The following is a 12,652-nucleotide window of genomic DNA, read 5'->3' as shown; positions in this document are numbered from 1 at the left end:
AGGGAGACTGAGAGACTGAGGCCGCGTACACACGCGGGGACTGTTCGCTCAACTTTGTCCGTCAAACAGTTTCAGCGAACAGTCCGCTCAAAATTAGCATGGACGGACATGGCCACACACGACGAACGAACAGTTTGCTGAAACCGTGCGCGATGACGTGAACGGCACGTACGACGGGATGGAAAATACGACGTCCTATACATTGCATTACAACTTTCGGCGTGTAAATCCTTTCTGAGCATGCGCGGAACTTAGTTTGACGAACAAGCCTACACACGAGGGGACTGTTCGCTGAAACCAAGTTTCAGCGGACAGTTTTTCGGAATTTCCGAAAAACTTTGTTCAGCAGACTGTCCGCTGAAACTGTCCGCTGAAAGCCCACACACGAGCGGACTGTCCGCCGAAACACTGTTCAGCGGACAAAGTTGGGCGAACAGTCCCCGCGTGTGTACGCGGCCTAAGTATCTCTCTCCTCCATTCACACAGAAAGAAAACGGGGTGGGTTTTATAGTGACTGATCACTGTGATATCCAATGAGAGACTATCACTGTGATCAGGTGACCTGCAATTTGGGGATCTGGGACTCGATCGTTAGTACCCCGGTCTCTGTGCTTTGCAAAGGGAGATACACAAATATGCAGCCCCACAGAAAAAAAGCCCACTCTCATGGGGCTGCATATTTGCGTATGGTCGACATTCAGGGGTTAAAGTGATAAATTAGATGTACACTCACAAACAGCATAACATCTTAAAGCCCATCAGTGTCCTGCATGAACTGGTCCCACTGCGTGATTCCCAATCACAGGAAAACACTCAAAGTGACTGACGTGTTTTAAGGGGGGCCCCCCTTCAAAAATGGGACGTCAACAATCGGACTCACGCAGAGCGCCAGATCATGCAGGACACAGTGGGCAGACAGCTCAGAGCTCTGTGTTGACAATAAACACAGGACTCCATACAGAGATAAACAATCTCTCTATTTCTTATCTCTGCAAAGCAGGGATAAGAAACAACCAGATCTGTTAGTAAAAGCAGCACACATTACACACGTTGACACCCGACCCTTTTCGGGTGCCAGGCACCTGAATTACAGCAGCGGGGGTGTTTTTTTGGAAGCACCTGATTAGAGCCGTAGGATCTAATAGGCGCCCAAAAAGGTGATCAGCGGGCGCAATGCTGTGTGTTCGCTGTTCACTCAGCTGTGTGTTAGCAAAGCGAAGGAATTCACTTTGCTAACACTTAACCGCCTCTCAGCCAATCAGGTGCTCGGGTCTGTTACCTGTCACCTGATTGGCTGAAACGTCAGACGCCTGATAGAGAGGGCGAAAGAAGACATCGAGGAGCATGCAGGACACCATCGCTGACCCGCTGCGAGACAGGTAAGTGCTGGGCGATGCACACTGCCAGCATTTGATGGGGCATAGTAGTGGCAATTGATGGGCACACTGAAAGCATTTGATTGGGTAATGTAGCGGCAATTGATGGGCACACTGGCACCATTTGATGGGGCACAGTAGCGTCAATTGATGGGCCCACTGGCACCATTTGATGGGGAACAGTAGTGTCAATTGATGGGCACACTGGCAGCATTTGATGGGGCAGAGTATCAGCAATTAATGGGCACACTGGCAGCAGTTGATGGGTACAGTAGCTGCATTTAATGGTACAGTGGCTGCGCTTGATGGGCACAGTGGCTCCGCTTGATGGGCACAGTGGCTCCGCTTGATGGGCACAGTGGCTCCGCTTGATGGGCACAGTGGCTCCGCTTGATGGGCACAGTGGCTGCAGTTGATTTTTTTTTCAGTGTGTTTGCGCCCCCCCCAAAAAAAATGTTGAGCACCAGCCGCCACAGCCTGGTCATGAATGGGGGTTAAAATCTTCTGGAGCTGAAGTGGTTAATAAAAGAGATCACAAAAGGTGATGCTCAAGGCTGGTGCGCCCTTTGGTCTTGTTTTTACCAATCAGAGTAGATTCTGATTGTGAGTATAGAACATCTGACTGTGTGTACTGAGATGTGACCACCTGGATTGGCCCTGCAGAGCCTATCTGGATCACAATGTATCTGGAGTTTCATTAGGACATCGGACACTTCTGCGATGTCTCTTATAAACGTCCTGCAGTATGTGACGCAACATTTCCATGGCCGGAACGCCACCGCCTGCCCGAGCGGAAGAGACGGCACAGCGGGTGATGTGTCCCAGGGCTGCCCTTCCGAAGCGCTGACACATGAGAACAGAAGACGGATGAGATCTTTATGAATCATTAACCAATAAAGTGTGCAGACGGTCTGCAGGAAGGCCTCGGCGCAGTCTGTGGCTCTGACATCCATCAGCCGGACACAACGTTTTACCGCGCAATTGCCTGGAACATCCGTCTGTACTCCACGTCTGTCTGGGGAACACATTACTAAACCGCTGGGATTTATCTGATACAAAACACATGGACATGTCCTGCAGGGTCTACACTAAAGGGCATTTCCATGGTGGATTGATCCAATTCCATTTTCATTATTAAAGTGTTTATGAAGTCAAAACTTCCTGTGTCTGCGCAATATGCAGAGCAATATTTTCCTTGTATACTGTATATACAGTTAAGGGCGCATTTATAACAAATAGAAATGGGCATAGTTGTTCGTCTCTATCCATCGAAACTGCATGCAAGTGTACAGAGTGCAGGGTTCAGGGGTGCTCTATGTACAGAGTGCAGGGTTCAGGGGTGCGCTATGCACAGAATGCAGGGTTCAGGGGTGCGCTATGCACAGAGTGCAGGGTTCAGGGGTGCGCTATGCACAGAGTGTAGGGTTCGGGGGTGCGCTATGCACAGAGTGTAGGGTTCGGGGGTGCGCTGTGCACAGAGTGCAGGGTTCAGGGGTGCGCTGTGTACAGAGTGCAGGGTTCAGGGGTGCGCTGTGTACAGAGTGCAGGGTTCAGGGGTGCGCTGTGTACAGAGTGCAGGGTTCAGGGGTGCGCTGTGTATAGAGTGCAGGGTTCAGGGGTGCGCTGTGTACAGAGTGCAGGGTTCAGGGGTGCGCTGTGTGCATGGTTCAGGGGTTCACTGTGTACAGAGTGCAGGGTTCAGGGGTGCGCTGTGTACAGACTGCAGGGTTCAGGGGTGCTCTATGTACAGACTGCAGGGCTCAGGGGCACGCTATTACACAGAGTGCAGGGTTCAGGGGTGCGCTGTGTACAGAGTGCAGGGTTCAGGGGTGCGCTGTGTACAGAGTACAGAGTTCAGGGGTGCGCTGTGTACAGAGTACAGAGTTCAGGGGTGAGCTGTGTACAGCGTACAGAGTTCAGGGGTATGCTGTGTACAGAGTGCAGAGTTCAGGTTGTGCTGTGTACAGAGTGCAGATTTAAGGTTGTGCTGTGTACAGAGTGCAGGGGTGTGCCATCCCCAAGCCCCCCCCCCCTCCCAAGCTTCGTGTTCCCTTTCTTAGATTTGCAGGAGCGAAGCATGAGAACCACGTTCCGATTGAAAAACTGGGTGGGGGGGGGCGACGACACATGACAAGGCCTGGCAGGCTGCATTTGGCCCACAGACATTGTGTTTGACATATGTGCTCTAAGGCTATATTCTCTGCATTACACATTATGGCCACTAGATGGCGATGACTTTCATAGGACCATAGGGTTTGTTGGATTGTTTATTCAAAATATTCATAAACTAGTTTTATTTAGCAGCCACCTCAATGTACGTGGATGGGGCAGTACAGTGGCTAAGCAGTTAGCACTTCTGCCTAGCAACACGAATGTCATTGGTTTGAATCCCAACCATGTACGGAGCATGCATGTTCTCTCTGTGCCTGCGTGGCTTTCCTCCGGGTACTCCGGTTTCCTCCCACAAGCCAAAGACATGCTGGGAGGTTAATTGGCGCCTGACTAAATTGGCCACATGTGTATATATGAATGTGAGTTAGGGACCTTAGATTGTAAGCTTCTTGAGGGAAGGGACTGATGTGAATGTACAATATATATATATGTAAATTGATAGTGTTAATAAATGTTACCTGTTCTCCATCTAGTGGGGGGTTTCTGTTCGCTGCTCCATGTCGGCCCCTAAAACTGTAAAATTCACATTGGTCACACTATTTACTCCACTATAAAATTACCAGATCACGATAATATCACATGTGGGGTGTACATAAGCGTGCAAAACTTGTGTATGCGTTCGCGTCTACTTATTTTATTTTGCATTTTTAAACTGGCCCTTTAATTATTATTTTTTGGATCACTTTTACAAGGTATGGAATCCCTCGCAACAAAAATAAGGGATGACAGGTTCTCTTTATGGAGAGATCTGGGGTCAAAAAGACTCCAAATCTCTCCTTTACCTTTTAAAGCCGAAGATCAAAAAAAGGTGGTTTGATCTTTTGCTTTAAAAAAAAAAAAGTTTACTTTTGCCCTACACACGTCATGACGTCACTCCGGTCTTCCAAGGTCATAGAGGTGATTAGAGACGATCTGATCTCTGTCCACCTTGGTGATTAGCCCGCCGCACCATCGGATCATTTCTTGGGCGCACTAGGGGAAACGGCAAGCCCGAAAAACACTGGCGAGCGATGGGGGAGGGGGATGTGTGTGTGTGTTAATGTCCCCTCCTGTCGCTTCTGAAATCGATCCAGTGGCTTATGAGCCACTCAAACTGCTCTCAGGAGAAAGCCAGCCACTAGCTGATAAAAAATACGTATGGCGGTCGGCAAGTGGTTATAAAATATCCAACATGTTTCAGGGGTTCACTCCTGCTTCATCACGGCTTGGGGGACAATGTAACTTTATCAATGCCTGGACTCCAAGCGGTTTGGAAATATTGTTTTGGCCCTCACATGAGAGCTTCATATGCACTACCTGCTGATAATATTACCTTATGTGAGATAAAAAAAAAATATTTGAGTCTGGCATTGCTAAAGTCACATTATGAAAACAAATGGTGCCGTGCTGCAACCTCCTCTGAAATTCAAATATGGCTTAGAATTAGGACCTGAGGGTCTGGCAAAGCTCCTGAAGCCTCACTGGTACAAAATCCACAAGAAGATGGTGGCACATCGGTATAAATCAAGAGTGGTTATATTTTATTATGTACAGGGGAATACAGCTGAAATGCGTTGGTATCTTTTTGGCTGTATTCCCCTTGTACATAATAACATATAACCAACTCTGATTTATACCGATGTGCCGCCACCTTCTTGTGGATTATGAAGTCACATTATACCTAATCCCTGATGAAGGGGGAGTAAACCCCCGAAACACTTATTTTTTTGTTGATGAACAAATAAAATACCTTTCTGAACTCTATCACCATTGGTGTTTTTGGTACTTTTTATATACTGGATTTTTATCGAACCCCCCCCCCCCCCCCCTTCCCTGTTTGGGTGTGCTTTTGTCACAAGAAAATAATAAAGCCGAGACAGACTGCATTTCTTGTGACAAGCCTCACCTGCTTAGATCGGTCTGGACCTCGGCCTCGCTCACCCCCCTCCTCTTCCTCCTGGGCGGGGTGTAAAAGCGGCTCTGTGCCAGTGCGGACTTAGCCGGCGTCTTCAGCGTCCGCGGGGTGAAGGGCCGCTGCTTGCTGGTGAAGTGATGGGCATGTTTCTCTATCAGGTCTCCGCTGTAAGCTTTCTCGCGGTTGTCCTGAAACTTGCGCAGGGTGGCGCCCCAGGCGGTGGAGCCAATCCTGGAAGACGCTCCGGAAAGGTCGGGATGCCTCCGCCTGATGTCTGCGGTGTGTTCGGAAGAATGGAATTGTCGGGGTGAAGAGATGAAGGAAATCGGGGAAGCCCCAGGATCCGAAAATGAAAACGGTCGGTGTGCGTTATCGTATCCATCATAGAGAGCCTGTAAAATAGAGATTTAACGTGTTCATTCATCACATTTCCAGGGGAACGATGGAGAATCGCAAATACATTCAAAATGTATCACTTTGTAACGCTGTTACAGTGGAACTTATGTAAATTGTAACCTTCTAATTGTATATGAGTTGCAAAACAACATACACTTTAATAGTGTAATAAAAAAGAATAATAATAATAATAAAACAAAAAACACAATAGTTACCCCAATTTTTTCATATAATGTGAAAAGATGATCATACACCGAGTAAATAGATACCTAACATGTCACGTTTTAAAATTGCACACGCTCATGGAACTGCAACAAACTACGGTACTTAAAAATTTCCATAGGCGACACTAATTATTTTTTACAGGTTACCAGTTTAGAGTTACAGAGGAGATATAGCACTAAAATGATTGCTCTCTCTCCAACGATCGTGGCGATACTTCAAATGTGTGGTTTAAACACTGTTTACATATGCAGGCACGACTTGCGTATGCGTTGTCTTTTGCGCCTGAGCTCGGAGGGATGGGGCGTTTTACTTTTCTTTTTTCTTATTTTTTTTTTACTTTGTTTTTTTAAAGCGGAGGTCCACCCTAAAGTGGACCTTCCACTCATTGGAATCCTCCCCCCCTCCGGCGCCACAATTGGCACCTTTCAGGGGGGAGGGGGGTGCAGATACCTGTACAGTACAGGTATCTGCACCCACTTCCGGGATAGCTCTTTGCAGAAAGGCGCGTAGATTACGCCCCTTTCCGAAAGTCCCCCGCTGCCTGCTGGGAAACACACAGATCCCAGAGGCAGCGGGTCCATCCTTATTGCGCAGCGCGACTACCGCATGCGCAGTAGGGAACCGGGAAATGAAGCCGAAAGGCTCCACTTCCTGATTCCCATACCCAAGATGGCGGCGGCAGCACCCCAGAGACGATCGAGAGATCGGCTTCGGGTGCCGACATCGCGGGCGCGCTGGACAGGTAAGTGTCACTATTTTAAAAGTCAGCAGCTGCAGTATTTGTAGCGGCTGGCTTTTTAAAAAAAAAAAAAAAAAAAACGCCGACTCCCGCTTTAAATCTTTTGAATGCCTTTACAGGTTACTAGTTTAGAATTACATAGGAGGCGTGGTGCTAGAACTATTGCTGGGGTCACTATTGTTGGTGTAGGGAGGTGAAACCCCCCCCCCAATAATTCTTTCCACATATAACACTGCATATAATGGCAACAGTAGCGCCGCTAGCAGCTATCAAGCAACTTTGAATAACAATATCAAGTAGTTTTCACCCAGGGAATAACAACACTCAGGATCAGTGACAGTTTCTGCAATAACAATTCCCAGCTTTGCTGTCAGTTTCCGCCATAATAATCCCCAGCATGGTGTTAGTACCAGCAATGATATCCCCCCACATTGGTGCAGAATTCTAGAATAAAAATGTCAGCCTCTGTAACAGTGTACATAATAATGACCCCCCCAGCACTGGTGTCAGTTTCCGCACCAATAACCCCCAGCATTGGTGCCATTTTCTGCAAGAATAACCCCCAGCACTAGTGACATTTTCTGCAATAATAGTCCCCAACACTGATGCCATTTTCTGCAATAATATCCCCCAGGATTGGCGCCAATGTCTGCAATAATAACCCCCAGCATTGGCGCCAGTGTCTGCAATAATAACCCCCAGCACTGGTGCCAGTGTCTTCAATAATAACCCCCAGCACTGGTGCCAGTGTCTGCAATAATAACCCCCAGCACTGGTGCCAGTGTCTGCAATAATAACCCCCAGCACTGGTGCCAGTGTCTGCAATAATAACCCCCAGCACTGGTGCCAGTGTCTGCAATAATAACCCCCAGCACTGGTGCCAGTGTCTGCAATAATAACCCCCAGCACTGGTGCCAGTGTCTGCAATAATAATCCGCAGCATTGATGCCAGTGTCTGCAATAATAGCCCCCAGCACTGGTGTCATTTTCTTCAATAATAACCCCCAGCACTGGTGGCATTTTCTGAAATAACCCCCAGCACTGGTGGCATTTTCTGCAATAATAACCCCCAGCACTGGTGCCATTTTCTGCAATAATAACCCCCAGCATTGGTGCCATTTACTGCAATAATAGCCCCCAGCATTGGTGCCATTTTGTCCAATGATCCCCAGCATTGGTGCAGTAGTTGCAATAATAACCCCCAGCAAGGGTGGTCAGTGGCAATGTGCTACTTTAAAACTCTGCAGCATGAAGGAGCAAATTAACACTGACAGTGGCCACCAATACAGCACAAAGGGATTAATTATGCTGCCACTGGCCATTACTGCATTAGTGATACATAGCAGTGTTAATTAAGCCATTCATGCTGCAATAAAAAGGGATTAATTAACACTGCCATGGATCACTAATGCAGTAATGACCAGTGTCAGTGGTAATTAACCCCTTTGTATTGCAGCATGAATGGGTTAATTAACACTAACACTGGCCACTAATGCCGCACAAAAGGGGTTAATTCCACTGCCATTCATCACTAAAGCATCACTGACCAACATAAGTACATTAACATCATGCTGCATATTACTGGGTAACGGCAGTGTTAGTTAATTAACCCCTTCACCCAAATTACAAAACCCACCACACTCCCCAAGGATTTAACTAGTCTAGTGCACTGGAAAAACGATATGGCTGAGTTACTGCAACATAACACTGTTAAAGTGGAGTTCCACCCAAAAGTGGAACTTCCCCTCGTTGTACCCCCCCCTTCCAGTGCCACATTTGGCACCTTTCGAGGGGGGGGGAGGGGGGTCAGGATACCTGTCTTTAACAGGTATCCTGTTCCCACTTCTGGGAGCCTCAGCCGCAGGTATTGATATCACCGCCCGGGCTCCCTCCTCCTTCCCCAGCCGCCAGGCCAGTAGGAGAGAGCAGCGGAGCCTCGCGCATGCGCAGTAGGGTTCCCGGCGTGAAGCTGTAAGGCTACAATGCTGGGTTTCCTTACCCGCAATGTGGCCAGAGTGGAGTGTAATCATGGATGTGTACTAGTGCTGAATGTAGGGGCGCAGGAGCATTCCAGCACTTGGCACCCCGCTGCAGCTCTGCAAGGGCACTGTGCAGGGTCTCTTCTCCTGGACTTCAGCGGTGATCGGTGCCATGCTGTGCTCAACCACCATCAGGCAGACTTTAGCCAGAGCCAGCACTGCCTGCACTCTGTCACCCCCCCCCCCCTTGTCTCGACTCTGGTGTCACCCCTCTGGTGGGTGTCACCCAGTGCGGCCCATACCCCCATAGTGACGCCACTGCATGTGGGAGCAACATATGCAGTGGACGGGAGTGCTTTACATTTTTTTTTTAAATTATTATTATTTTATACCAATTTTTATTATTTACACTTTTTTTACACTATGGGAATGTTTGACCATTCTGTGAGGTCAGGCACTGATGTTGGACGAGAAAGCCTGGCTTGCAGTTTGTTCCCTAATTCATCCCAAAGGTGTTATATCATGTTGAAGTCTGGACTCTGCACAGACCAGTCAAGTTCTTCCACCCAAAACTCGCTCATCCATGTCTTTATGGACCTTGCTTTGTCACTGCTCCAAATCATTTGGTGGAGGGGGGGGGGGGGGATTATGGTGTGGGGTTGTTTTCAGGGGTTGGACTTGGCCCCTTAGTTCCAGTGAAGGGAACTCTTAAGGCGTCAGCATACCAAGTAATTTTGGACAATTTCATGCTCCCAACTTTGTGGGAACAGTTTGGGGATGACCCCTTCCTGTTCCAACATGACTGCACACCAGTGCACAAAGCAAGGTCCATAAAGACATGGATGAGCGAGTTTGGGGTGGAGGAACTTGACTGGCTTGCACAGAGTCCTGACCTCAACCTGATAGAACACCTTTGGGATGAATTAGAGCGGAGACTGCGATCCAGGTCTTCACGTCCAACATCAGTGCCTGACCTCACAAATGCGCTTCTGGAAGAATGGTCAAACATTCCCATAGACACACTCCTAAACCTTGTGGACAGCCTTCCCAGAAGAGTAGAAGCTGTTATAGCTGCAAAGGGTGGGCCAACTCAATATTGAACCCTACGGACTAATGCCCCGTACACACGATCTGACATTCAGACAACAAAATCCATGGGATTTTTTCCGACGGATGTTGGCTCAAACTTGTCTTGTATACATACAGTCACACAAAGTTGTTGGAATAGCCGAACGTCAAGAACGCGGTGACGTACGCCGAGCAGAGAAAATTGAAGTTCAATAGCCAGTGCGGCTCTTCTGCTTGATTCCGAGCATACGTGGAACTTTGTGCTTCGGAATTGTGCACACACGATTGGAATTTTCGACAACAGATTTTGTTGTCGGAAAATTGAAGATTCAGATCTCAAATTTTGTGTGATGGAAATTACGATGGAGCCCACACGCGGTTGGAATTTCCGACAACAAGCTCTGATCGCACATTTTACGTTGGAAAGTCAGACCGTGTGTACGAGGCATTAGACTGGGATGCCATTAAATTTCATGTGTGTGTAAAGGCAGGGCCGTCTTTAAAGCGGAGGTCCACCCTAAAGTGGACCTTCCGCTCATTGGAATCCTCCCCCCCTCCGGCGCCACAATTGGCACCTTTCAGGGGGGAGGGGGGTGCAGGTACCTGTACAGTACAGGTATCTGCACCCACTTCCGGGATAGCTCTCTGTGGAAAGGGGCGTAGATTACGCCCCTTTCCGAAAGTCCCCCGCTGCCTGCTGGGAAACACACAGATCCCAGAGGCAGCGGGTCCATCCTTATTGCGCAGCGCGACTCGCGCATGCGCAGTAGGGAACCGGGAAATTAAGCCGAAAGGCTCCACTTCCTGATTCCCATACCCAAGATGGCGGCGGCAGCACCCGAGAGACGATCGAGAGATCGGCTTCGGGTGCCGACATTGCGGGCGCGCTGGGCGGGTAAGTGTCACTATTTTAAAAGTCAGCAGCTGCAGTGTTTGTAGCTGCTGGCTTTTAAAAAAAAAAAAAAAAAAAACGTGGACTCCCGCTTTAAGGCAGGGCAAAAGGGGCAGCTGCCCTGAGCCCTGTCATTGTTGTGGGGCCCAAAGCAGCTGGTTTATACTTGCCAACTATCCCATTTTAAATTCCCTTGTCCCTAGAAGTTTTATAGTCCCTTGCTGTGTACTGCATACCCTGTGTTTACATGTAAATAACCGGCATTGATATGTAAATAGCAGCAGCATTCATATGTAAATAGCTGCATCTGGCAGCATAGATATGTAAGTAAAGGCGGCATTCATATGTATAAGATGCCCCCTGCAGTGAGGAGATGATGTGCTGCAACCAATCAGTGAGCAGTATTACTGCACAGTAATCTCTAGCAACCAATCAACAAGCAGAAATCACGTGCTGTAACATCTAGCAACTAATCAGTGAGCCGTTATGTGTGGTGTAACCTCTAGCAACTAATCAGTGAGCCGTTATGTGTGGTGTAACCTCTAGCAACCAGTCAGTAAGTAGTAATGATACACTGTAACCTCTGGCAAGCAATCACAATCGCTGTCTGATCTGATACAGTAAACTGATTTTAAGTCTAGCTGCTATTTATTGTATGTCTCAGAGCAGGTGGAGAGTGAAATTGTATGGGGGGGGGCCCCAAGAAAACGTTTGCCCGGGGTCCAATCATTATTAAAGATGGCCCTGTGTAAAGGCAGGCATCCCAATACTTCCCATGTCAAAAAGGTTGGAGTTATGGCACCCTCCCAGATAAGTTGCTAGGAAAGTTGAACCCTACAGACTAAGACTGGGATGCCATTAAATTTCATATGCGTGTAAAGGCAGGTGTCCCAATACTTTTGGTAATATAGTGTATGTTTTCTGGAAGCAGAGACCCTGGAGAATAAATTGGTGGTGCACACAAATGAAACATATTACAATTCATGGTAAGATGTAAAAAGGTGAGGTTGCACAGAGTAAATAGATACCCAACATGTCAAGCCTTTAAATTAAGCTGCAAAGGGTGGGTCAACTCATTATTGAACCCTACGGACTAAGACTGGGATGCCATTTAAGTTCATGTGCGTTTAAAGGCAGGTGTCCCAATACTTTTGGTTATACAGTGTATATATATATTTTTTTAAAACCATCCATTTTGGTTTCGGCCAAGTACATCCTGAATTTTCGGTTTCAGTGCACCACTATTTCCTGTTGCTATATATTAGGACATGTCAGGAATTTATTCATGCAGACTTGAAATGTAAATGACAGGTCCGCTTTAAAAAATGGTGAACATTCAAATCAGGCCAACTGTGCGTGCAAACAAATTATCCTGAAAACAGCCATTTTTTTGGCAAGGAGCAATTCTGCCCAATCTGACAGATAATTCAAGCAAATTACACCAAATCACGGGAGGAAAGCAAATTTATGCCGGTCACAAAATTGCTGCAATTTCCCCGCCGAGCAGAAAGTACATTCCGTCCAACGCGCCGATTGTTCTACTATTCTCCGCACAAACACACAAACACTTAGCAGAAACGACTGAGATAACAAATTTGTTGAATTAGGGGAAAGAACATTCCGATTCCTGCGTCTGCCCAAAAAAAAAAAAAAAAAAACAGTCTGGCGGCAATGCAGCATTTGCTACGGAGCGATACTAAGTGTCAGTTCACGAAGATGGACGATTATTGTATTACCTGCAATCATTTTCTCATTAAAATGTTCAGTCCGCCAAAGTGTCCAGATTGGTACTATTTTACATAAAAGTTATTTAACCCCTTTCCCTCCCAACATGCCTTCGAAGTGGGTCTTTATGCCCCCCTCCCGGGGCGGAAAGGACTGCCCAATCACATGACTGGCTGTTACAGTGGT

At 47.6% G+C, this 12,652-nt stretch overlaps 1 protein-coding gene across 1 annotated transcript in view; it reads right to left on the bottom strand.

Annotated features, from left to right (window-relative positions):
- Positions 1–12,652, bottom strand: part of SPATA7 (spermatogenesis associated 7) — a 79,119-nt gene that overhangs the window by 23,540 nt on the left and 42,927 nt on the right. Inside the window, exons 6-7 of the mRNA XM_077463734.1 lie at positions 5,434–5,834; positions 4,007–4,061 (exon numbers count right to left, since the gene is read on the bottom strand). Coding sequence (XP_077319860.1) covers positions 4,007–4,061; positions 5,434–5,834 — 456 coding nt within the window. The remainder of the gene's footprint in view (positions 1–4,006; positions 4,062–5,433; positions 5,835–12,652) is intronic.

Source organism: Lithobates pipiens, unplaced genomic scaffold, assembly GCF_037356315.1.
Source record: "Lithobates pipiens isolate NorthernLeopardFrog02 unplaced genomic scaffold, aLitPip1_a1.2 Scaffold_30, whole genome shotgun sequence".
In the NCBI taxonomy this organism is placed as follows: domain Eukaryota; kingdom Metazoa; phylum Chordata; class Amphibia; order Anura; family Ranidae; genus Lithobates; species Lithobates pipiens.
Note: the sequence above shows the minus strand (reverse complement) of the source record. Positions and strands in the feature narration are given on the sequence as shown.